The sequence below is a fragment of the Anomaloglossus baeobatrachus genome, chromosome 7 (genome assembly GCF_048569485.1).
Source record: "Anomaloglossus baeobatrachus isolate aAnoBae1 chromosome 7, aAnoBae1.hap1, whole genome shotgun sequence".
Classification (NCBI taxonomy): domain Eukaryota; kingdom Metazoa; phylum Chordata; class Amphibia; order Anura; family Aromobatidae; genus Anomaloglossus; species Anomaloglossus baeobatrachus.
The window spans coordinates 305,531,219-305,557,475 of NC_134359.1; the positions used below are offsets into that span (position 1 = coordinate 305,531,219).

General features: G+C 48.0%; 1 protein-coding gene across 1 annotated transcript; it reads right to left on the reverse strand.

The window, feature by feature from the left end:
• Positions 1-431: 431 nt before the first annotated feature.
• On the reverse strand, positions 432-18,195 carry LOC142246574 (uncharacterized). The gene is made up of 4 exons (XM_075319639.1): positions 17,819-18,195; positions 14,295-14,421; positions 9,381-9,448; positions 432-1,226 (listed from the first exon to the last, which is right to left on the reverse strand). The coding sequence occupies exons 1-4, from the start codon at positions 18,135-18,137 to the stop codon at positions 904-906; spliced, it is 837 nt and encodes a 278-aa protein (XP_075175754.1). The 5' UTR covers positions 18,138-18,195; the 3' UTR covers positions 432-903.
• Positions 18,196-26,257: the final 8,062 nt, after the last annotated feature.

Consider the following 26,257-nt stretch of genomic DNA (forward strand, 5'->3'; position numbering starts at 1 on the left):
ATGTTTCCTCAGAGGTCCTCGCTGCCCAGGACCTCGTCATCCAATGTGCTGAAATGGAGTCTAATGTTAGAGATCATCGGGGGGCACTTACTTTTTCCATACATGCAATTTATGTGTTTATGAATTTTGTTTTAGTATTTTCTACACTTTTCTATTTTTTTCAGTTACTTCTGTCCCAATTATCTTTTTCGTCTACGTGTAAGATGAACTGACACTTACAGAGCCAGAAACAGAAGCTTTTCATCAGGTGAATTTACTTTTTCTAGAACAATAAAACAATTTTAGTACAAATACAATGTACAGGTGCACAAATCCATTATACGGCCAATATACAGACACACGTGTACACGCTGCGTCAGCACACTGCGATCAATGATTCATGAACTCCCATATTGCTGTACATGTATGAGATGTAAGGTTCTTAGTTAACATTTTTACCAAAAAGCGTAAAAACCTCCAAAGACAAAAAGGTGACCTCAATATGGATGGTCCCTAACTCCATTGACCCCTCCATGTGTCCAGACCGGCCTCCTCTAAAATGGGGAAAAGATATGATCCAGACTTTGGGAATCATTTGGGAAAAAGGGGTGTATAAGGGTGCACAGCTCGGAGGGGGCTACACGCCCCAAAACATACTACAAAAAAACCCCAAAAAGGCTGGGCAAATGTAGCGGAGTCACCAGAGATAGGGACCATCCATTTGAGGTCACCCTGACTTCGTTGGAGGCTTTAACGTGTTTTGATCAAAATATGTTACGTTATGTTTCTTACTTTTCATGTGTTTATTGTGTTGAGTTTTATTCTCATCACTCTGTTTCACCTACAATCACTTTTTTCCCTATAGAAGCATCTGTAAGCTCCTGCTTGGTATCACAGGTGGTCAATAATGGCGCCCGCTGTGCCCTACAGTAGACGACATACGCCGTTTTTTGTTTCCTGTCTGCGTTCCATGTCTCTCCTGTGTGCGAATTCCAGCAGGAACCTCTTCCGGTTGATTCTCTCACCGATAGCATCGCGTTCCTCCAGCATCCGGAACTCCACATCTTTGAGGATCCCCTGAAGACAATTCAGGATGGTCTCATGTTTCCCCCGGGTTTTGATGTTGTCTTTGGCAGTGTAGTTTTCCAGAGCAAACATGTTCTTCACTCCCATCCTCCGGAACGACTCCTGAACTTCTGACAGATGTGAACTGAGCTCATGGGTCAGGACGACAGTCGGGAAGATTCCTAGGAGAGAAGGAGAATCAGTCACCTCCACTGTGCACCAGACATACGAGGAGTCACACATCATATAGTATCTAAAAAAAAAGGAAAGTCATCTCACGCACAGAACTATAGATGATGGAGAGATATGGAGCCGGAAAGCCACAAGTGCATACATTGTTACCCTTTTGATTGTCAGTGTATACAAGTTATACAGATACACAATACAAGATACAGTAAAAGAAATATATATATATATATATATATATATATATACACACATATATATATATATATTAGAAGGTGGCCTGATTCTAAAGTATTGGGTGGTCTAGAATGTGTATGTAGGTTAGCAGATTGAATAATAAGGTACTGAATGGACTGGATGGGTTAGGTTTAAATTTAGCATATTCTTATAATTGCTTATTGGTTTATAGGCTCTTTAGCGCACGCACGGTGTGGCAACGGTTTTCACTGTAATGACGTCATTTTGGAGCAAGACAGACAGAATAAGGCAATTATATGCAGCATCCTGGTCTGTGTCCCATCCTGGTTTAGTCTCCATCCTTGTATGGCCCCCATCCTGATATGTGGGCTGATGCTGTGATGTGGCCCAATGCTGGTATGTGCCCCCATTGTGGTGCAGCCACCATCCTGACATGTGCCCCCATCCTGCGGGGTAATGTGTGCAGGGGTTGGAGTTCGGGAAGGGTGGAGCCGAGTGGGGCCATGGCGCTGAGGACGTCAGTGCCGGGGACTGCATGGCTGGGGAGAGGTGACTATCCAGGTTTGTGTGTGTGTTCAGTGTATACATGCGGAGGGCAGAGTTTGGGGGGGCGGAGCCAAGCGGGATAATGTGTGCAGGGGGAGGAGTGTGGGGGGGTGGAGCTGAGCGGGGCAATGGCGCTGAGGACGTCAGTGCCGGGGACTGCATGGCTGGGGACAGGTGACTATTTGTGTGTGTGTGTCTGTGTGTTCAGTGTATACATGCGGAGGTCGGAGTGTGGGCTCCTGGGGGTGCAGCACTAACCGGGTAGGGCTGGGGACAGGTGACTATTCGTGTGTGTGTTTGTGTGTGTGTTCAGTGCATACATGCGGAGGGCGGAGTGCGGGTGGGTGGAGCCGAGTGGTGTAATTTGTGCGGGGGGCAGAGGCGAGCGGTGGGTATGTGTCGGCTGGGTTGCCGGTGTGGGCTCCTGGGCGAGCGGTGGGTATGTGTCGGCTGGGTTTCCGTTGTGCACTCCCGGGGGTGCAGCACTCACCGGGGAGTGGGGGCTCTGGGTGGGTGCAGGGAAAAGTGTCGGGCGTCGTCCTGTTGGCCCGTAGTTCGGGCTGTTCAGTTAGTTGAGCCGTTGGTCACAGGCTCTTTAGCGCGTGCGGTGTGGCGACGGTTATCACTGTAATGACGTCATTTTGGAGCAAGACAGACAGAATAAGGCAATTATATATATAGATATATATACCGGGTGAAATAAGTATTGAACACGTCACCAATTTTCTAATTAAGTATAATTCTATATTCTAATAATTAGAAATGACACAAGGAAAGAGTATTATTAAACACATGAAGAAAGAAAGGTGCAAAAAGCCAAGGAAAGTCCTGACAAGCTGAAATCTATCAGTAATTAGAAAACAATCCTGACACTTAGTGGCAAATAATATCAGCTAGCTCCACTGATGGCCGATAAAAAGGTGTCTCATTACCAAGGTGCCACACAAGAAACATCTCATGATAGGTAAAACCAGTGAGCTGTCTAAAGACCTTTGGAACTATACTGATGGCATTATTTATAGATGAATTTCTAGACTTCTGAAGGCTCTAGTGAGCTCTCTTGGGACCATAATCCAGGAGTGGAAAGAACATTCTTTCATCATATAACGACCACGACCAGGTGCTCCCCGCAAGATTTCAGACAAAGGTGTGAAAAGATCAGAAGGATTGTCCAAGAGTCAAGAATCACCTGTGGAGAGCTACAGAAAGATCTGGAATCAGCAGGTACAATTGTTTCACAGGAAACAATAAGTAACACACTCCCACTCCATGGCCTGTATGCACGCTCTTGTAAGCACGCATAAACGAAAGACTCCATTGCGGAACAAAAAGCAGGTTCCAGCTCGTATAAAGTTTAATAAACAACATTTAAACAAGTCTGTGAAATACTGGACAATATAGTCTGATCAGATGAGAACAAAACTGAACTCTTTGGAGGCCATAATACACTCCATGTTTGGAGGCCAAAAGGCAAATCACCCCCAAAACACCAACAACAGTGAAGTGTGGAGGTGGGAACATCATAGTGTGGGGATGGTTTTCAGCAGACGGCGCTGGCAAACTTTAAATAATTGACATTGGTGACGTATTCAATACTTGTCACCAGCTAAATAAATTTATATACAGTACACATACAGTGGGGAAAAAAAGTCATTAGTCAGCCACCAATTGCACACGTTCTCTCACTTATAAAGATGAGAGAGGCCTGTAATTGACATCATAGGTGACCACAACTATGAGAGACAATATGAGAAAACAAATCCAGAAAAATCACCACATCTGGAAGATTTTTTTTTTGCAAATTATGGTTGAAAATAAGTAGTCACCTAAAAACATCTGGCTCTCAGAGACATGTAACTTCTTCTGTAAGAGGCTCCTCTGTCCTCCACTCATTACCTGTAGTAATGACTCCTGTTAGAACTTGTTATTAGTATAAAAGACACCTGTCCACAACCTCAAACAGTCACACTCCAAACTACACTATGGTGAAGACCAAAGAGCTGTCGAAGGACACCAGAAACAAGATTGTAGCCCTGCACCAGGCTGGGAAGACTGAATCTGCAATAGGCAAGCAGTTTGGTGTGATGAAATCAACTGTGGGAGCAATAATAAGAAAATGGAAGACAGACAAAACCACTGATAATCTCTTTCGATCTGGGGCTCCACAAAAGATCTCACCCCGTGGGGTCAAAATGATCACAAGAAGGGTGAGCAAAAATCCCAGAACCACACGGGGGGCCTAGTGAATGACCTGCATAGAGCTGGGGCCTCCGTAACAAAGACTACCATCAGTAACACACTACGCTGCCAGGGACTCAGATCCTGCAGTGCCAGACGTGTTCCTCTGCTTAAGCCAGTATATGTCTGGGCCCGTCTGATGTTTGCTAGAGAGCATTTGGATTATCCAGAAGAGTATTGGGAGAATGTCGTATGGTCTGATGAAACCAAAGTAGAACTGTGTGATAGAAACACAACTCGTCGTGTTTGGAGGAGACAGAATGCTGAGTTGCATCCAAGGATCACCATACCTACTGTGAAGCATGGGGGTGGCAACATCATGCTTTGGGTCTGTTTCTCTGAAAAGGGACCGGTACGACTGCTCCGTGCACATGAAAAAATGAATGGGGCCATGTATCGTGAGATTATGAGTGCAAACCTCCTTCCATCAGCAAGGTCATTGAAAATGAAACGTGGCTGGGTCTTTCAGCATGATAATGATCCCAAGCACACCGCCAGGGCAACAAAGGAGTGGCTTCATAAGAAGCACATTAAAGTCCTGGAGTGGCCTAGCCAGTCTCCAGATCTCAACCCCACAGAAAACCTTTGGAGGGAATTGACCAGCGACAGGCGCAAAACATCACTGCTCTAGAGGAGATCTGCATGAAGGAATGGGCCAACATATCATCAACAGTGTGTGCCAACCTTGTGAAGACTTACAGAGAACGTTTCACCTCTGTCATTGCCAACAAAGAACATAGAACAAAATATTGAGATCAACTTCAAACACTTCTTTTCCACCACTATTTGCAAATAAAATCTTCCAAATCAGATGCGGTGATTTTCTGGATTTGTTTTCTCATTTTGTCTCTCATAGTTGTGGTCACCTGTGATGTCAATTACAGGCAAATCTCACCTTTTTAAGTGGGAGAACTTGCACAATCGGGGGCTGACTAAATCCTTTTTCTCCACTGTATAATAGACATACACACACATGTAAGATATACACACATACAGGACATATAAATATAAGATGTGGTGTCACACTGCACTAGGAGAAGCTGAAGTTACAAGCAGTGAAACTTCAGAGGGCAGTTAGCAGCAAAACCACCAGAGGGCAATAGAGTAGTCAGAATACCAGTTAATAACCGTGAGTCAGAAACCGAGAAGTCACAGATACAGTCAAAGGGAGAGACGGAGGTCTGAGTCAGGAACATGGTTACAGGTCAAATGCTGGGAAATCCAAGTACAAACAAGGAAGGAGGACAAACAGGTCAGGACTGGGATAAGACAGACAGGGAAGGATACACATTAGACAGGAGCAGGAGGACAGATGGACGAATGGAGGAAGGTACGAGTCAGGTAGCAGGGAAGCAAGACAGATCAGGTAGCTCACCAAAGGCTGTAATACACGTTGCAGAGCATAAACTATCACTGGCACTGAACCGGAGGTGCAGCACCAGGATATAGTGTCCTGGAAACCAGAGTGAGGCAGGGTGGAGTTAACCCTTGACATGACCAGGCCGGAGCTGGGTGAAACCACAGCGGCAGACACCGGCCTGGATCATGACATGTGGCTTGTTTTTTAATAGTAGCCATACTCTGGGACTCTATCTGTAGATTTGTGTGGATTTCACTAATGGTGTATTAGTAGCTAGTTATTGTGGATGAGCAGCAAGAATAGGCAGTTTTGATACAATAAAACTGGACAAGCTCAATGCCATGCGATACAGCAAGGACCAGCAGAGCTGGATATGCTGGATGGATGAGGATCAGCAAATGGTCCTGAGAACCTTTGAACACTTTAGAACCACAGATATGAATAGGCTGGTTAGTAGTGATAAGCGAACCCGTGGATATTGGGGTCCATCAAAGGAAAAAAAAAAAAAATCAGGATCGGCAAGCCAACTTGTCACCGAACTGAACCCTGAAAAGCAAACCCATACAAGTCCATGGGGATTAGATGTTCGAGGCTGTAAAATGGCCGCAAAATGGCTATAGTAAGCACTAGTAGGCTGTGGTAGAAGTTAAATGGTAGTAAGAGCAGGATAGTTATACATACCATGTTTCCCTGGATGTAGCAGGAGAACTGAGCATTGTTGTGGGACCTCATATGGAATATATGGAACCTGCAAGGATGTTTTGGGGGTTAATAAAGAGGTGAAAGAGGGTGTGTTGTATTTTATTTCAAATAAAGGATTTTTTTCGGGGTTTGTATTTTGTTTTCACTTACAGATTAGTAATGGGGAGATCTCATAGACGCCTCCCATTACTAATCTAGGGCTTAGTTGCAGCTGTGAGCTGTCATTAACCTCATATATTACCCCTATTGGCACCGCACCAGGGTAATCGGGATGAGCCAGGTGCTCAGCATTATCGCATCTAATAGATGCAACAATTCTGAGCAGCTGTGGGCTGGTATTTTTAGGCTGGGGGCAATATCCATGGCTCCTCCCATCCTGATAATACCAGCCCCCCAACCTGTCTGCTTTACCGTGGCTGGATATAAAAAATGGGGTCCCCTTCGTCTTTTTTACCCTTTATTTTGATATCCAGCCACAACAAAGCTCACAGGTGGGGAGTGCAGTCGGTCGCTATTTTACCCGCATTGGCTATCAAAATATGGGGGGAGCCCACATCATTTTTATAAATTATTTATTTCTTTTTACACTTCTATACAGCAAACTGACTGCAACCAATCACAGGCACGAACACAGGGTGGGGCCTTGTATAGCAGTCTGCAACCAATCACAGACACTGACACAGAGGGTGGGTGGGAGGAGCAGTGAATATTAATGAACCTTAATGAGCGGGCCCAGAAGAGATTCTGACAGCAGCGTGTTTCTCCGGGAAGCACGGTATGTATAACTATCCTGCCCTTACTACCATCTATCTTCCATTTGTAGTCCACATCATAATTTTTCTACAGTGATTTTCTTAACCAATCACAGCCATGCCAATACTTAGCATGGCTGCGATGGCTCTGTAAGTGCCCACAGTCTAAATGCTTGCTGATTGGATAGTCTGCAACCTTTCAACAAACTTTATTCAGGTGGCAAATCTGAACAGGAACCGGACATACAGTCAAACGTCTGTGTTCGGTGTTCAGCACAAGGTGTTTGGTACGGACACCAAACGTTACAGTTCGGGTTCACTCATCTCTACTGGTTAGTTTCTTAACCCCTTCACCCCCGGACGATTTTCCATTTTTCGTTCATTTTTTTGCTTCCCTTCTTTCGATAGTTGTTTTTTTTAGTTTTCCATCAATCTTGCCATACGAGGGCTTGTTTTTTGTGGGACGAGTTGTACTTTTAAATGAAACTATAATTTTCCCCATATAGTGTAGTGGAAAACCGCAAGAAATTCCAAATGCATAAAAATTGCAAAAAAGTGCGATTTCATGACTGTTTTTGGGATATTTTATTCACTGTGTTCACTATTTGGTAAAACTGATGTTTAGGTGTGATGCCTCAGGTCAGTACGAGTTCGTAGACACCAAACAACGTATAGGTTTACTTTTATCTAAGGGGTTAAAAAAATTCAGAAGTTTGTCTAAAAAATTGGCACACTTTTTGCCCCACTTTCTGAAACCCGTAGCGGTTTAATTTTTCGGGATCTATGGCTCGGTGACGGCTTATTATTTTTGTCTCGAGCTGACATTTTTAATTATACCATTTTTGCGCAGATGCTATGTTTTGATTGCCTGTTATTGCATCTTGCGCAAAATTTGCAGCGACCAAAAAACTATTTTGGCTTTTGGAATTTTTTTGCCACTACACCATTTACCTATCAGATTAATTGATTTTATATTTTGATAGATTGGACGGTTCATTTCAATGGGGCAATTGGGGGTGATTTGAACTTTGTTTTTTTTTAAACATTTTAAAACTTTTTTTTATTTTACTAGTCCACCTAGGGGACTATAAGGATCAGCAGTCTGATCGCTGATTCATTTCAGTTGATCACAGCTACACAGCTGTGATCACTAGAAATACCTCTTGTTAGTGGCAGCACTCGGTCAGGTGAAACAGGAAGGGACTCATGATAGCTACAGGTGACATCACGTCTCTTTGCTACCATGGCAACCATTGGCTCCACGTGATCACGTCAGAGCGCCAACGATGGAGACGGGTAAGTGCACGATTACCGCGGTGGGGATGTAAATTGTTCTGTCCCTTTTTGACAGTGTGATTTAAGGGGATAATAGGCATGAGTGGATCACGGATCCACCTGCGCGGCACACATGTCAGCTGTTCAAATCAGCTGACATGTGCAGGAATCACTGCCGGCTGCCCGCAGCAGCCAAAGGGGATTACCCCTTGATGATTATTTAGTACATATCAGTACAGGCTCAGTCGTTAAGGGGTTAAAGGGAACTTAAGTTATTGAATTGCCTGCATTAGACAGCATAAAAATAGGCAAGTTTGCAATTGACTTACTTTTTCTATCTGCCGTTATTGTCCTCCTGTGAGAGCTTTTATCTTTCATAGTGTACAGCTGGTTTCCATGGAGGTTCAGCCACTAGTGCCTGCCCTGATCCTGGCTCAGTGTGCACCATAGCTATACTCAAGAAGAGGACTTAACTCTTCACAGTTGAGACAAAAAGGCTGACTGCTACCTTGATCCAGAGCAGAACATGCAGACAGCACCCAGGAACAGCAGAACCTAGTTGGCAGTCAGACACCTGTTTACAGCAAAGATGTGTGTGTGCATACAGAACTTTGGAGCAGCAGAAAGGCGCCCGGTTGTAGGAGATCTGGATATCTGGGCAGCAATCAGATGCAGCAGGGGGGTGTTTGGAGTAAATTGTAGCAGAGCTCAGTGGTATTACAGCTGGGTTGATTCTGTGGCTAAGAATAAGAATACACACAGAAGCAGTGTCCGTCCCCAAGTCAAGACTCGGGTCACAAGAATCCTGCCTGAGCTGTCCTAAAAGGCCCCACAAGGTGAGATCAGAGATGTGCGCCGGGTGACCATAGTAATCCGAGGTACAGGAATACAGAGATAGACGGCTGCGCTAGAAAGGGGGCGCACGGACCGGCGCTGGAGCCAGAACAGCCGAGTAAGCATTTGTATTGCTTGGTGTGTATGATTGGTCAGTGCGTTACTTGTGATAGTGGTGATTGCGTTATTTCTATGGTTGGTGGTCGGAGGATCGGAGCTCAGTCGGTGACCACAGAGGACGGTACCTGTGATATTTCTCGCAGCAAGAAGAATCTCTTTCATCTCATTTACATCGACAATAAGACAGTCAGCGCTAGAAGAGAAGAAGAAGAAGGTCACCGTGATTCATCTGGGTACAAATAACCATTATTATTATCATTTTCTATTAATTCTTTTGTATTTCTAGTTTGCAGCTTTACTGATTTTTCCCCAGAAATTCGATTAGCAGCAAATTATCCAATTGCCCTGAAGAGACGCGTGTAACACCCTGAGGTCTCCTAGGACTGGATCTGACCCTTTCTCAAGTTTTCTAAGAATGGAAACAGCCTAAGTTAATAGAAAGTGATGATAGGAACAGATGGAAGCCAGAGGTAACAGCAGGCCGTTCCATAACACTCTGCACCATCAGCTTTCCAGCATTTTTTAAACATTTGTTTGCATGGGACCAATTTCAGAGTCCACCTGGCCAGGCCTGAGGTCTAAGCTAAACCTGGTTGACCATGCATTTTATAAATAATACACTCAGGACCCAGGACTTGATATCGACCATCCATTCCTGAGGGAACGCCGCTGTGTCTGTGTGTCCTATCAAGCTTCAGGTGTCTATCATGGTGTCTGGAGATTGGGAGACGTAGAGTCAGGGTTTGATTCCTGGTGCCATTACCCTCTCCAACCATCTGAGTAAGGCTGGGATTCCACTTGTGAGAGACTTGCGCGTATCTGGCATCGCCTCACCCGGCACGGCCACCTCTCTCCCGACAGGAGCGGATCAGCAGCATGAATTTGATGAAGATGAGACGCTCCCGTCAGGATAGAGGCGGCCGTGCCGGGTGATGCGATGCCAGATACGCACAAGTCTCTCGCAAGTGGAATCCCAGCCTTAGTGATGAACAATAAAACTACAACAGCCTTTCATGTTCCCCTGTTCTGCACAGTAAATCTTAATTTTTGCAAAAAGGACAATGATATTAAGAATAGTGACACAATGGAGCCCCTAATTTTTATTTGGGAAAAATGTTATTTCCTTGTGCCCATCCTTAACCCCTTCAGCCCCCAGGCACTTTCCGTTTTTGCGTTTTTGTTTTTTTGCTCCCCTTCTTCCGAGAGTCGTAACTTTTTTATTTTTCCGTCAATCTTGCCATATGAGGGCTTGTTTTTTACGGGACGAGTTGTACTTGTAAATTAAACCATAAGTTTTACCATATGGTATACTGGAAAACAGCAAAAAAATTCCAAGTGTGGAAAACCTGCACAAAAAGTGTGATGGCACAATAGTTTTTGGGATGTTTAATTCACGGTGTTCACTATATGGTAAAACTGATGTGTCGGTGTGATGCCTGAGGTGGGTGCGAGTTTGTAGACACCAAACATGTATAGGTTTACTTGTATCTAAGGGGTTAAAAAAAAATTCACAAGCTTGTCCAATAAAAGTGGCTTATTTTTTGCGTCTCTAGCTGACGTTTCTAACGGTACCATTTTTGTGCAGATGCTACGTTTTGATCGCCTGTTATTGCATTTTGCGTAAAACTTGCGCCGACCAAAAAACGTAATTTTGGCGTTTGGAATTTTTTTGACACTACACCATTTACTGATCAGATTAATTGATTTTATATTTTGATAGATCGGGCATTTCTGAACGCGGCGATACCAAATATGTGTATATTTTATTTTTTTTTTAAATTTTTTAAAACTTTTTTTTTATTTTACTAACCCCCCTAGGGGGCTATAGCGATCAGCAATCCGATCGCTCTTATCTATCTGCTGATCACAGCTACACAGCTGTAAACAGCAGATACGGTCACTTCCTGCTTCACTGGCCTCCAGGCCGAGTGAAAACGAAAGTGAAACGTCATAGCTGCAGGCGTCATCACATGACCCTGTGCTACCATGGCAACCACCGAAAGTCACATGATCACTCACGTGACTTCCGGTGGGGGCGGCCGTAAGTGAAAATCTTCACCGCGCGTATATACATCTCACTGCCAGACTTTGGCAGCGAGATGTAAGGGGTTAATGTTACGGGTGGAAGCAATTCCACCGGTAACATGCCGGCACACATGTCAGCTGTTGAAAACAGCTGATATGTGCGCCGATCGCCGCACCCTGCCCGCGGCAGGGGGCGGGGCTTAGCGGCACACGCTCCATGACGGATAGATCCGTCCATGGCCGTGAAGGGGTTAACCAGGAGACCAAATCTGCACAGGGTCCTACTGGGGAAATCCCTCCACGATGGTGCCCAAAACCTTACTCTGAAAAAAATGAAGGAGAATCTGAGGTGGGTTTCTTGAAGAAGGTTGGTTCGGTATCTGCCATCAAGACTGAGCAGACGCCACTATCTCACAAAAGGCAGAACAATGCAGGGGTACGGTATTAAAGGGGATCTGTCAGCAGGTATTTGCTACCTCATCTGAGAGCACCAAAAAATAGCCAAAATTATACTGGCTAACTCATTAACAGCACCACCTACAGAATGAATTGCGTTCACAGCCAAGAAAATACTGATGATTAAAAAATGTATTTTTTATTGAAAATATTAAAATTGAAAAAAGACAAAAATAGTTAAATAAATTTGGGGATAAGCAAGAAAATTTCCTCTTATTCATACAATCCAATCATTAAGCACGTGTTTATTGGATAAAACAATTAATTGTTACAGGCGCAGATAGAAAATACCAGAAATCTAAATATTATAATTTTAGCCACCAGGGGTCACTATTGTGCAAAGAATCAGTCCATATAATACATCTACCCAAATGGAGATACACTGCTCAAAAAAGCAAAAAAGGGAACACTTAAACAACAAAATGGTATTTTAGTGTTCCCTTTACTTTTTTTGAGCAGTATATATGTATACCGTATATATATATATATATATATATATATATATATATATATATATATATATATATATGTGCTTAAACAAATGTCAGAAATGGAATAATTTATTTTATTTCTGACATCTGTTTAAGCAAACACACACAAACACATATATATATATATATATATACATATATATATATATATATATATATATATATATATATATATATATATATATGTGTGTATGTATGTAACACAGTACAGTATATCCATTTGGTTAGAAGTATTACCGTATACGGACTGTCTCTTTGCACAATAGTGACCCCTGGTGGCTAAAATTATAATATTTAGATTTCTGGTATTTTCTGCTTAATAATTGGATTGTATGAATACCAAATTTAGTTAACTATTTTTGTCTTTTAATTTTTAACATTTTGAATAAAAATGACATTTTTTAATCATCAGTATTTTCTTGGCTGTGAACTCGATTCATTTGTAGGTGGTGCTCATCTGAGAGCATCACGATGTAGACAAAGAGACTCTGAATCCAATGATGTGTCGCTTAGATTACGGGCTGCAGCAGATGTGACACAATGGGAGTTTTGGGATAAAGTTCATGGGGGATATTTGGGGCAAAATTCAAGGCGCATTTGGGCAAAAATAAATAAAAGTTCAGGCCTATGTGGACTCGAGGGTTTCTCAAACAGTCCCACCAGAAAAAGGCTCCTCCACCTTCAACTATAGTCCCTTTGGAGACCCACTGTCCCCAGCATTTCCTAAGGAGTAGGGGCACAACGGAACAGGCCCCATAGTAAACATGGCTTTTGGACAGCTGGAAGCAGGTTCGGTGCCACCTCTCTCTCCGGCCTTCTTTCTCTTCGGATACTCATCACCTCAGGGTCTGTGGTCTCAGGAGATGTTGGTTTCCGCATTCCTTGCACCGGCTCATCAGGATATGAGTCTCTGACAAAATGGCGATGTACCGTGACTACGCCGCACTTCCCGTTGGTCGCCTCTTGCAGGGCCGGTCTCCTGAATCGCTTCTTTATAGCTTCTTCCATTCTTTATAGAGCGATGGTGGTGAGAGCTTCACTTTCCACGTAGTCTTCACTCAGCACGTCACCAGCTTCATTCAGTTGTTGCTTTTTATTTTTTCCCGTTCTGTTTCTCGTGGTCTCACGTGAGTGTAGGAGATGTCCCCACTCCTACTAAGCGTTGTATTACAGTGTATTGTATAGTGTGTGTTGTGGGACCTCATTAGAGTGTGAGCTCTGCGTATCATACATGTATTATAAGGTTTGTCAGTGCAGGAAGAGTGTTATATACAGGTGCAGCAAGCACAGACCTGGATACTGGTAACTAAGGCAACAGTGGCCCCTGTTCCAGGTGTGCGTTGGACTGGCCGACGCCTCCCCTCCTGGAGACTGTGAATGGTTTAACCCGGACAGGGAAAAAGTGCGGGAAAGTGTCTGTGAGGAGAGAAAGGCTGAGGGAGATTCAGGAGGTGGTTGTGCTATAGATGAGAAGCGAAAGGCGAGACATTGTCTAAGGAGAAAACCCAGAGTTTGCTCTGTCGGTAACCAACGCAGGAGAAGACATCGCCCGGATGAGCCCAGCTACCTCATTACCCAAGAGACTGGCTGCAATTGAAGGAAAGATGAATACGGCCAAGTACACAGATATCCTGGAAGAAAACCTCTTCCAGACGCTCTGGACCTCAGACTTGGCCGAAGCTTCACCTTCCAACAAGACAATGACCCTAAGCACACAACTAAAATAACAAAGGAGCGGCTTCAGAACAACTCTGTGACCATTCTTGACCGGCCCAGCCAAAGCCCTGACCTTAACCCAATTGAGCATCTTTGGAGAGACCTGAAAATGGCGTTCACCGACGTTCACCATCCAACCTGATGGAACTGGAGAGGATCTGCAAGGAAGAATGGCCGAGGATCCCCAAATCCAGGATCCCAAGAAGACTCATGGCTGTACTAGCTCAAAAGGGAGGGTGCCTCTACTCCATACTGGAGCAGAGGGGCTGAATACTTTCCATACCCACTGTAAATACGGATTATCTACTATCTCTCCGGACTCCTCTCACTGACATGAGGCACCTGCGTTACCTGTAGATGAGTACGGGCACAACAAAGTCTGACGACAGGTCTAGCCTCTCTGACTGCAGCAGGAGCTCCATCATGTCGCGGAATGCCGTCTGCCAATTCACTTCCTTCCCCAGAGGTAGAAAATTCCCTGTGTGATCAATGGGAAAGTCAGAGAGATGATGAAGGTTGTGGTACTGAGCACCGTAACCAGCACTCCTGGATCAGACATGATACAAGAAAAAGCTCAGCAGACAGTATCACACAGGATAGCATTAGATACAGGAGCTCAGCAGACAGTATCACACAGGATAGCATTAGATACAGGAGCTCAGCAGACAGTATCACACAGGATAGGATTAGATACAGGAGCTCAGCAGACAGTATCACACAGGATAGCATTAGATACAGGAGCTCAGCAGACAGTATCACACAGGATAGGATTAGATACAGGAGCTCAGCAGACAGTATTACACAGGATAGCATTAGATACAGGAGCTCAGCAGACAGTATTACACAGGATAGGATTAGATACACGACTCAGCAGACAGTATCACACAGAATAGGATTAGATACACGACTCAGCAGACAGTATCACACAGAATAGGATTAGATACACGACTCAGCAGACAGTATCACACCGGAGAGGATTAGATACACAGCTCAGCAGACAGTATCACACAGGATAGCATTAGATACAGGAGCTCAGCAGACAGTATTACACAGGATAGGATTAGATACAGGAGCTCAGCAGACAGTATCACACAGGATAGGATTAGATACACGGCTCAGCAGACAGTATCACACAGGATAGGATTAGATACACAGCTCAGAAGACAGTATCACACAGGATAGGATTAGGATTAGATACACGGCTCAGCAGACGGCATCACTCAGGAGAGGATTAGATACACAGCTCAGCAGAAAGTATCGCACAGGAGAGGATTAGATACACAGCTCAGCAAACAATATCACACAGGAGAGGATTAGATACACAGCTCAGCAGACAGTATCACACAGGAGAGGATTAGATACAGGAGCTCAGCAGACAGTATCACAGAGGATAGGATTAGATACACAGCTCAGCAGACAGTATCACACAGGATAGGATTAGATACACAGCTCAGCAGACAATATCACACAGGAGAGGATTAGATACACAGCTCAGCAGACAGTATCACACAGGAGAGAATTAGATACACAGCTCAGCAGAAAGTATCGCACAGGAGAGGATTAGATACACAGCTCAGCAAACAATATCACACAGGAGAAGATTAGATACACAGCTCAGCAGACAGTATCACACAAGATAGGATTAGATACACAGCTCAGCAGACAGTATCACACAGGAGAGGATTAGATACAGGAGCTCAGCAGACAGTATCACAGAGGATAGGATTAGATACACAGCTCAGCAGACAGTATCACACAGGATAGGATTAGATACACAGCTCAGCAGACAATATCACACAGGAGAGGATTAGATACACAGCTCAGCAGACAGTATCACACAGGAGAGGATTAGATACACAGCTCAGCAGACAATATCACACAGGAGAGGATTAGATACACAGCTCAGCAGACAGTATCACACAGGATAGGATTAGATACACAGCTCAGCAGACAGTATCACACCGGAGAGGATTAGATACACAGCTCAGCAGACAGTATCGCACAGGAGAGGATTAGATACACAGCTCAGCAGACAGTATCACACAGGATAGGATTAGATACACGGCTCAGCAGACAGTATCACACAGGAGAGGATTAGATACACTGCTCAGCAGACAGTATCACACAGGAGAGGATTAGATATACTGCTCAGCAGACAGTATCACACAGGATAAGGATTAGATACACAGCTCAGCAGACAGTATCATACAGGATAGGATTAGATACACAGCTCAGCAGACAGTATCACACAGGATAGGATTAGATGCACAGCTCAGCAGACAGTATCACAGGATAGGATTAGATATACGGCTTAGTAGACAGTATCACACAGGATAGGATTAGATACAGGAGCTCAGTAGACAGTATCACACAGGAGAGGATTAGATACACAGCTCAGCAGACAGTATCACACAGGATAGGATTAGATACACAGCTCAGCAGACCGTATCACACAGGATAGGATTAGACACACGGCTCAGCAGACAGTATCACACAGGATAGGATAAGACACACGGCTCAGCAGACAGTATCACACAGGAGAGGATTAGATACAGGAGCTCAGCAGATAGTATCACACAGGATAGGATTAGATACACGGCTCAGCAGACAGTATCACACATGAGAGGATTAGATACAGGAGCTCAGCAGACAGTATCACACAGGAGAGGATTAGATACAGGAGCTCAGCAGACAGTATCACACAGGAGAGGATTAGATACACAGCTCAGCAGACAGTATCACAGGATAGGATTAGATGCACAGCTCAGCAGACAGTATCACACAGGAGAGGATTAGATACACAGCTCAGCAGACAGTATCACACAGGAGAGGATTAGATACACAGCTCAGCAGACAGTATCACACAGGAGAGGATTAGATACACAGCTCAGCAGACAGTATCACACAGGAGAGGATTAGATACACAGCTCAGCAGACAGTATCACACAGGATAGGATTAGATACACGGCTCAGCAGACAGTATCACACAGGAGAGGATTAGATACACGGCTCAGCAGACAGTATCACACAGGAGAGGATTAGATACACGGCTCAGCAGATGGCATCACTCAGGAGAGGATTAGATACACGGCTCAGCAGACAGTATCACACAGGAGAGGATTAGATACAGGAGCTCAGCAGACAGTATCACACAGGAGAGGATTAGATGCACAGCTCAGCAGACAGTATCACACAGGAGAGGATTAGATACACAGCTCAGCAGACAGTATCACACAGGAGAGGATTAGATACACAGCTCAGCAGACAGTATCACACAGGAGAGGATTAGATACACAGCTCAGCAGACAGTATCACACAGGAGAGGATTAGATACACAGCTCAGCAGACAGTATCACACAGGAGAGGATTAGATGCACAGCTCAGCAGACAGTATCACACAGGAGAGGATTAGATACACAGCTCAGCAGACAGTATCACACAGGAGAGGATTAGATACACAGCTCAGCAGACAGTATCACACAGGAGAGGATTAGATACACAGCTCAGCAGACAGTATCACACAGGAGAGGATTAGATACACGGCTCAGCAGACAGTATCACACAGGAGAGGATTAGATACACGGCTCAGCAGACGGCATCACTCAGGAGAGGATTAGATACACGGCTCAGCAGACAGTATCACACAGGAGAGGATTAGATACAGGAGCTCAGCAGACAGTATCACACAGGAGAGGATTAGATACACAGCTCAGCAGACAGTATCACACAGGAGAGGATTAGATACACAGCTCAGCAGACAGTATCACACAGCATAGGATTAGATACACGGCTCAGCAGACAGTATCACACAGGAGAGGATTAGATACACGGCTCAACAGACATTGTGAAATGATATAACAATCTCCGGCGCTCACCCAGTTGAGCGTAGATTTCGCCAATCTCATTCTTGTTCATTTTCACACATCCTCGGTTGTCCACCAGGGTGATGTTCTCCGTCAGGTCATACGCGTTTCTTACCATGGTCTCCGGCTTCTCCGCTGACCCGGCCACCTTGGCGTGGGCCACATAGGGTCCATCATCCACCACGTACTTACAGGTATTGATAAAGGAGGATTTCCCATGACCGGTGTACCCGAAGAGCTGCAGGAGAACCTGGGAGTATCCCTGATTACCCCGAGGTCCGTTGTCCATGGTGAAGTTACGGATATAATCTCTCATGGACTGAGAAGCCATAGCAGGTTCTGGAGGAGCTCGATCTGCGTATAAAGAAGCAGGAAGACACAAATTGAAAGTGAAAGAGAATGGAAGCTTTGTCAGAAGTAAACAGGCGGCACAGGATACCAGGGGTCAGGAGTCACCAAGGCAAACATAGGCGATACACTGGGTGTAAGTATATAGTGCGGGCCCAGGAGTATAAAGAGTTCCTCTTTACAGTGCAGGCCCAGGAGTATACAGCCGACATCTGCATCAGCTGCAGTGACTGGACCTGAGCTTAACCTCTTAAATACCACTGATCTCTGACAGCGGCTTTTATAGCACCAGGTTCTGTGGTTCGGGGCTTTCCCACAAGCTCATGGCCCCCATTCCCGTGACGCAATTGCAATTTCTTCATCGTTCCTTATGGGAGACCCAGACCATGGGTGTATAGCTTCTGCCTCCGGAGGACACACAAAGTACTACACTAAAAGTGTAGCTCCTCCCTCCGAGCATATACACCCCCTGGATGACAAATCTAACCAGTTCAATGCTTTGTGTTCAGGAGGTCACACACACACATGCATTCTCTGATTTTTGATTTCAAAGATTTGGAAGAAAAGCGGGTCCAGTCTGGACTCCCGGCATGTCCCTTCTCACTCCACTGTGTCGGCGGTGCTGTTAAGGTTGACTTTACAAGGCTGGAGCCTTCACGTGCCGCGCTCCTTCACCATCCCCTGAGGCTCTGGCTTGAAGTGGGAGCCATCACGGTTCTCTCTGCTTTGCAGGAGACCGGTCTCCATCCGCAGCCCTGTCAGGATCCTGCCAGACGGAGCGTTTACCCCCCCCCAGGGACCTGGCCCTGCGTCTCAAAAGCTAAGTATTGAGACGTTATTCAGGGGTCCCGGGTACATTTATTGTGGGGAGAGTGTGTTTTGTCACTTTGCTGTAATTTCCGGCCGGTTCTCTGTTTTTTTCCTGAGAACCGCGCCGAGGGTGCCGGCTCGTCGGCCGCATGGAAAAATCTAGGCCCCGGCTTCAGATGCGGCCTAGTTTCGTTTTCAGTGCCCCTGCATGTCAGTCATGCAGGGGAACAGTGCGGCGCAGCCCACCGGCCGTTCAGCAGAGGGGAGGACACTCCTCTCTGAGGAGATGTTTCCCTCCCCTGTATCTCTCCTTGGCCCTTCGGTTCCCGCTCTTGGGCTAAACCCCGCCCCCCCTCCTCACTCCGGCGCCATTTTATCAGCGTTCACTCACTGATCGGCGCTGGCTGCTGCAACTTCTGCATCTACTGGGGGTCCGAGCTGTGGAATCCGGAGGGCACACAAGAAGCGGTCTGGTAAGCCACAACCTCTGGTTGTGGGCTTTATTATACACTCTCAGGGGGTCATTCTAAAGGAGTGTATTCTTTACTGCAGAGCCTCCACCTCAGCAGCATGTCTCTCACTAGGAGCAAGGCTGCAAGGCTTTACTCTATATGCACTGCATGTCAGCTCATTCTGCCTGAACCGAGCACATATCCACATTGTGATGCCTGCTCTAACATGGTGGTGCCTCAGCCTGGAGCCTCCTAAGGGGTCCCCCCCGGCTTGGGTAGCATCGTTTTCTAGAGCTATCTCCCAGTCTTTTGCCGACTCCATGGGACAGCTGTCCCAGACTCTGCTGACCATGCATCAGCCCCCTTCTCAGGGCGCCTCTGCTGCTCCGACTCGCTCTGCAGAGCTAACAGATTATGTTTTATCTGTCCCCGGACCCCGTCCTCCTAAACGGAGACGCAGGGACTCTTCTCCTTCCTCGTCCCACGCCTCTGATTCACGAGCTGAATTGCAGGGCGAGGAGGATACTTTTACTGTGGGCTCGGACGCTACCTCTATGTACCCCATTGATTTATCTGAGGGTGATGCGGATGTTAGTGACTTGATTGCATCCATTAACTCCGTACTGAACCTCAATCCCCCAGTGTCAGAGGAACCAGCCTCTCTGGTAGAAAAACACCAGTTTACCTCACCTAAGAGAGCAAGGAGTATGTTTTTTAACCACTCCAGTTTTCAGGCCACTGTTACCAAGCCCAGGGCCTGTCCTGACAAACGCTTCCCAAAGCGTAGTTCTGATGACCGTTTTCCCTTTCCACCAGAAGTGGTCAAGGAGTGAGCTCACTCACCAAAGGTAGATCCTCCGATGTCTAGAATCTCGGCCCGGACAGTCGAATCTGTGGCCGATGGCACCTCTCTCAAGGATCCCACTGACCGCCAGGTTGACCTTCTGGCCAAATCTGTATATGAGGCGGCAGGAGCCTCGTTCTCCCCGTCCTTTGCAGCAGTGTGGGCTCTTAAGGCAGTCTCTGCTTCTCTGGCGGAGATACATTCCCTCGCCAGGGACTCTATACCCGAAATGGTTGCCTTAACTTCCCAGGCTTCGGCTTTTTCATCCTATGCCATGTCTGCCATTCTGGAGGCTTCTCACCGCACGGCGGTGGCTTCCGCTAATTCCCTCGCGATCCGCAGGATCTTGTGGCTTCGAGAGTGGAAAGCAGACTCTTCTTCCAAGAAGTATCTTGCTGGGCTCCCCTTTGCTGGGTCCCGGCTGTTCGGTGAACAACTGGATGAAATTATTAAGGAAGCTACTGGCGGGAAGAGTACTTCCTTGCCACAAACTAAAACCAGGAAGCCTGTCCAGGGCAGGAACCAGGCGAGGTTTCGTTCCTTTCGTTCCTCTAACTGGTCATCCTCTAAGCCCTCAGCTTCGTCCACTAACTAAGCCAAGGATCGAAAACCCAGCTGGCGCGCGAAGCCGCGTCCTCAGAAGAACGGAGGAGCCGCTGCCACTAAGGCAGCCTCCTCATGACTATCTGGCTGCGCCAGCAACGTCCTTGGTCGGTGGCAGGCTCTCCCACTTTGGCGACGTGTGGTTTCAACACGTCTCCGATCAGTGGGTGCGGGATATCATCTCCCACGGCTACAGGATAGAATTTTCTTCCAGCCCGCCAAACAGATTTTTTCTGTCCACTCCCCCCTGCTCCAAAGCCGCCGCCTTCTCACAGGCCGTGGCATCCTTGCAGGCCAACGTAGTAACTGTTCCGGTTCCCGCCCGGGAACGGTTCAGAGGTTTCTACTCAAACCTCTTCCTAGTCCCCAAGAAGGACGGTTCCTTCCGGCCCATCCTGGTTCTCAAGCTTCTCAACAAGCATGTTCAGGTGCGGCACTTTCGCATGGAATCTCTGCGATCGGTCATTGCCTCAATGACCCAAGGAGATTTTCTAGCATCCATCGACATCAGAGATGCCTATCTGCATGTGCCAATTGCAGTTTCACACCAGCGTTGGCTACGTTTTGCAATCGGAGAGGAACATTTCCAATTCGTGGCTCTCCCCTTCGGGTTAGCCACGGCCCCTCGTGTTTTCACCAAGGTCATGGCAGCAGTGGTTGCGGTTCTGCATCTCCAGGGGTTGGCAGTAATCCCTTACCTGGACGACCTTCTAGTCAAGGCTTCATCCAGTGCAGACTGTCAGCGGAGTGTCTCGCTCACTCTCGCCACTCTAGTCCAATTCGGGTGGTGTCACGCTCCCCGGGTCCCCTGTGCTGCCCTCCGGCTCACCTGTCACGCTCCCCGGCTCCCCCGCCTCGCTTCCCGGTTCCTTGGTCCGGTCACCGCCGCTCCCCGCTCTCCAGCACCCTTTGCCGGCGCGTCCCCAGCGTCCTGGTCCCCGCACCCGGCGTCCGTCGGCTTCACAGCCCCAGCCTGGCCCTGCTGCTTCCTCCTCGCAGCTTCCTGCTCTGGCTTCTGGTACTCGGGCCGCGCGCATGCGCATTAGGGCGCGCGCGCGGTCATTGACCCTTTCTTAAAGGGCCAGCGTCCATTAACAGGAAATGATGCAAAACAGGTACAGGGTATAAAGGGGTTTATTGTCCAAGGGGGCGGGGCCTGATCTTCGTGTTTCTTAAGCTAGGAGTCAGGTCTCCTGGTGTCTCTGTGTATATACTCACCTATCTCTCTTGTAGAGCCGTGCCTGCCTCGCCATCCGGTCCTGACCGAATCCCGAACCCCGAACGCTGTCCATCTGCCATCCTGACAGTCCGTACCATCTCGGATCCCTGCGGTGACCCGTCATCTCGCTCCAAAGGTTCCGGACCCCGCCTGACATCTTCTCGGCTTCCGAACCTGAGCTGCGTCACCCGGACTACCACCAGTGACTCCGTGGTCCCAGGGACTTCTCCGTTATACTCGTGTGCACGGACTGTTCTGCTGCCTATTGTGCTCCAGCTACCGGACCCCTTACCACCATCTAGGAGTTCGGCCCAGTGGATCCACCTCCTGGGTCTGCCCGTCCACCTGGCCCTGACAGTAAGATCAGGCCATGGATCCCGCTGCAGCACTAGCAGCCGTACAGGAGGAACTCACACGCCAGCGTGAGACTCAGACCCGCATGCTGCAATTTATGTCTTCTGTGGACACCCACCTGAACACGCTACAAGCGGCAGTTACGTCTTCAGCATCCTGGGCCTCCACTAGTCAAGCCACGGCTCCAGCTCCCGTGGCGACGTCTTCAGATACTTCCAGACTTCGTTTGGCCTCACCACCCCGGTACGCCGGAGACCCCAAGACCTGCAGGGGATTCTTAAACCAATGCTCCCTCCATTTCACGCAGCTGCCGCATTTGTTTGCCTCTGACCAAGCCAAGGTCGCCTTCATCATGTCCCATCTAGAGGGTGAGGCACTGGCGTGGATGAACCCCTTGTGGGAGAAGGGGGATCCTGTGACCACGAACATCCAGGACTTCCTGCAGGCATTCCGTGGCACCTTTGATGAGCCCGGACGCGCCTCCGCGTCTGCTTCGTCTCTTCTCCGGCTACGTCAGGGGACTCTGACGGTGGGCCAATACGCAATCCGGTTTCGCACCTTGGCTTCGGAACTCGGGTGGAACAACGAGGCCCTAACTGCCGCCTTCTGGGAAGGACTCTCGGGGCGAATTAAAGATGAGCTGGCGGGTCGTGACGTACCGACCACCCTGGATGCCCTGATCGCCCTAGCGACTCGAGTGGACATTCGCTTTCAGGAGCGATCCAAGGAAGTGTCCCGTGAGAGACGTCCGGTACGGCATTCCTCTCCTCCGCAGAAGCCCGCCGTACTTCAGTCTTCGACAGCTGGAGTCCCCGTCCACGAGCCCATGCAGATCGACAGAGTGCGGCAGTCTGAACAACGTCGAGCTGAGCGGCTCGCCAAGGGCCTCTGCTTTTACTGCGGAGAGGGCACACACCTGCTACGCTCCTGTCCAGAGAGGCCGGGAAACTCCAAAGCCTAGGGTTGGTAGGAGAGGCCACCCTAGGTGCTGGGACTCTCTCAGACCCGGTTACGTGGACTGTGCAAGTGACAACGGGAGAGACGCGGTTCACGGCTGAGGCATACCTCGATTCCGGGGCAGCAGGCAATTTCATCCAGCAGGCCACGGTGGACAAGTACCAGGTGCCTGTTACTCCACTCGACAAGCCCCTCGTGATTGCCTCTGTGGATGGGAGACCCCTCTCTGACACCATCTCCTGGATCACCAAGCCGGTGGAACTGCGTATCGGTGCCCTGCACACCGAGAACATCGCTCTCTACGTCCTCCCACACATGTCCCATCAAATCCTGCTGGGACTTCCCTGGTTGCGGACACACGAACCATCAGTCAGCTGGGGCACTGGCGAAATCACCCGATGGGGCTCTTCGTGCCATGAGAAGTGCCTGAAGACCATACAACCCATCCGACGACCTCCGGTTCCAGAGAACCTACCGGGGCTGCCCTCGGCCTATTGGTCCTTTGCAGACGTCTTTGATAAAAAGGAATCCGAGGTACTTCCGCCACATCGTCCTTACAATTGTGCCATCGACCTGCTCCCTGGAACAACCCCACCTCGAGGACGGATTTATCCATTGTCTCCAGCCGAAACAAGGGCCATGTCTACTTACATCACAGAGAGCCTGGCAAGGGGATTCATTCGGAGATCCTCCTCTCCGGCTGGAGCAGGTTTCTTCTTCGTCAAGAAGAAAGAGGGCGACTTACGCCCATGCATAGACTACCGGGGTTTGAATCAAATCACCGTAAAAAACAAGTACCCTCTGCCGCTCATCCCCGAATTGTTTGACCGACTTAGAGGAGCTCGTGTGTTCACCAAGCTGGATCTTTGGGGTGCTTACAATCTGGTACGCATCCGCTCTGGGGACGAATGGAAGACCGCGTTCAATACGCGCGATGGGCACTATGAATACTGCGTGATGCCCTTCGGCCTGTGTAACGCCCCAGCCGTCTTTCAAGAACTGGTGAACGACGTTTTCCGGGACCTTCTCTACATCTGTGTGGTAGTGTATCTGGATGACATCCTTGTCTTCTCTCCGGACCTCCAGACCCACAGAGAGAACGTACAGCTGGTTCTACAAAGACTGAGAGAGAATCGTCTGTACGCGAAGTATGAGAAGTGTGTCTTTGAGCAGTCTTCTCTCCCCTTCCTGGGGTACATCATCTCTGATACCGGACTGCAGATGGATCCAAAGAAGGTCTCCTCCATTCTCAACTGGCCTCCTCCTTCTGGACTGAAGGCAATCCAACGCTTCCTGGGATTCGCCAACTACTACCGCCAGTTCATCCCTCACTTCTCGGCTCTGACTGCTCCTCTCTCCGCTTTGACCAAGAAGGAGGCTAATCCAAAGGACTGGTCACCTGCGGCCGACGCCGCGTTTGGCTCTCTGAAGCGGGCATTTGCCTCCTCTCCTGTACTCCACCGTCCGGAGTTAAACCGCCAGTTCACCTTGGAGGTGGATGCCTCCTCCTCAGGAGCCGGAGCAGTGCTCATGCAGAAGTCCTCCTCCGGGAAGATGGTGACTTGCGGATTCTTCTCCAAGAGCTTCTCAGCGCCTGAACGCAACTACACCATCGGTGACCGAGAGCTCTTGGCAGTCAAACTGGCTCTGGAGGAATGGCGCTACCTTCTGGAAGGAGCAGTGTACCCCGTGATTATTTACACGGACCACAAGAACCTGGAATACCTACGGTCCGCTCAGCGACTGAACCCACGGCAAGCCAGGTGGTCCTTATTCTTTGCCAGGTTTGATTTCCAGCTCCATTTCCGACCCGCGGACAAGAATGTACGCGCTGATGCCTTGTCCAGGTCTTTCATGCCCATGGAGCAGGAGGAGGAGACTACCCAACCCATCATCTGTCCTAGCAAAATCATTCCGGTGGCCCCTGTCACCCTGGCCCAGATACCGCCCGGGAAGACCTATGTCTCTGAGACAGACAGGCAAAAAGTGTTACACTGGGGTCATGCCTCGAAAACAGCCGGTCATGCTGGTCAGAAGAGAACATGGGGTGCGATTGTACGTCATTACTGGTGGCCATCCCTTCGCACGGACGTCGCTGCTTTTGTCTCTGCCTGCTCCTCTTGTGCCAGGAACAAGACGCCCAAACACCTGCCATATGGCCGTCTTCTGCCTCTGCCGATACCCTCAGTTCCGTGGCAACACATAGCGATGGACTTTATTACGGACTTGCCATTGTCCTCCGGACACACAGTCATATGGGTCGTGGTGGATCGGTTCTCTAAAATGGCTCATTTCGTCCCTATGGCTGGATTGCCCTCTGCTCAGGAACTCGCGGACGCCTATATACATCACATCTTCCGCTTGCATGGCTTTCCATCACACATCGTATCCGATAGAGGAACTCAGTTCACCTCCCGCTTCTGGAGGGCTCTCTGCAAACATCTGGGAGTGACTCTGGACTTTTCATCTGCATACCATCCTCAGTCTAATGGCCAAGTGGAGAGGGTCAATCAAATCTTGACCTCTTTCTTACGTCACTATGTCAACGCCCATCACGACGACTGGTCCACGCTTCTTCCTTGGGCTGAATTCTCCCATAACCACCACATCAGTGAGTCGTCCTCCAGCTCTCCCTTCCATGTCGTTTACGGACTTCAGCCCTCCGTCCCATTGCCTGTATCCCCTTCTTCGGATGTCCCTGCTGCTGATACTGTAGCCCGTGACTTTGCAACCATTTGGGACTCTGTCAAGGCGTCCCTTGGGCGTGCTTCCCTGCGGATGAAAAGACACGCAGACAAGAGACGTCTGGACCCTCCGTGTTTCTCTCCTGGAGATCTAGTCTGGCTTGCATCCAAGTACGTTTG

Excerpts from the sequence above, each read along its gene's own strand:
- LOC142246574 (XM_075319639.1), bottom strand. The coding sequence starts at position 18,137 with ATGGCTTCTCAGTCCATGAGAGATTATATCCGTAACTTCACCATGGAC. Across the intron at positions 14,422-17,818 it reads CGAAATCTACGCTCAACTGG|GGAATTTTCTACCTCTGGGG; the intron begins GTGAGCGCCGGA and ends TTGATCACACAG. Across the intron at positions 1,227-9,380 it reads TGCTGCGAGAAATATCACAG|GAATCTTCCCGACTGTCGTC; the intron begins GTACCGTCCTCT and ends CTTCTCTCCTAG.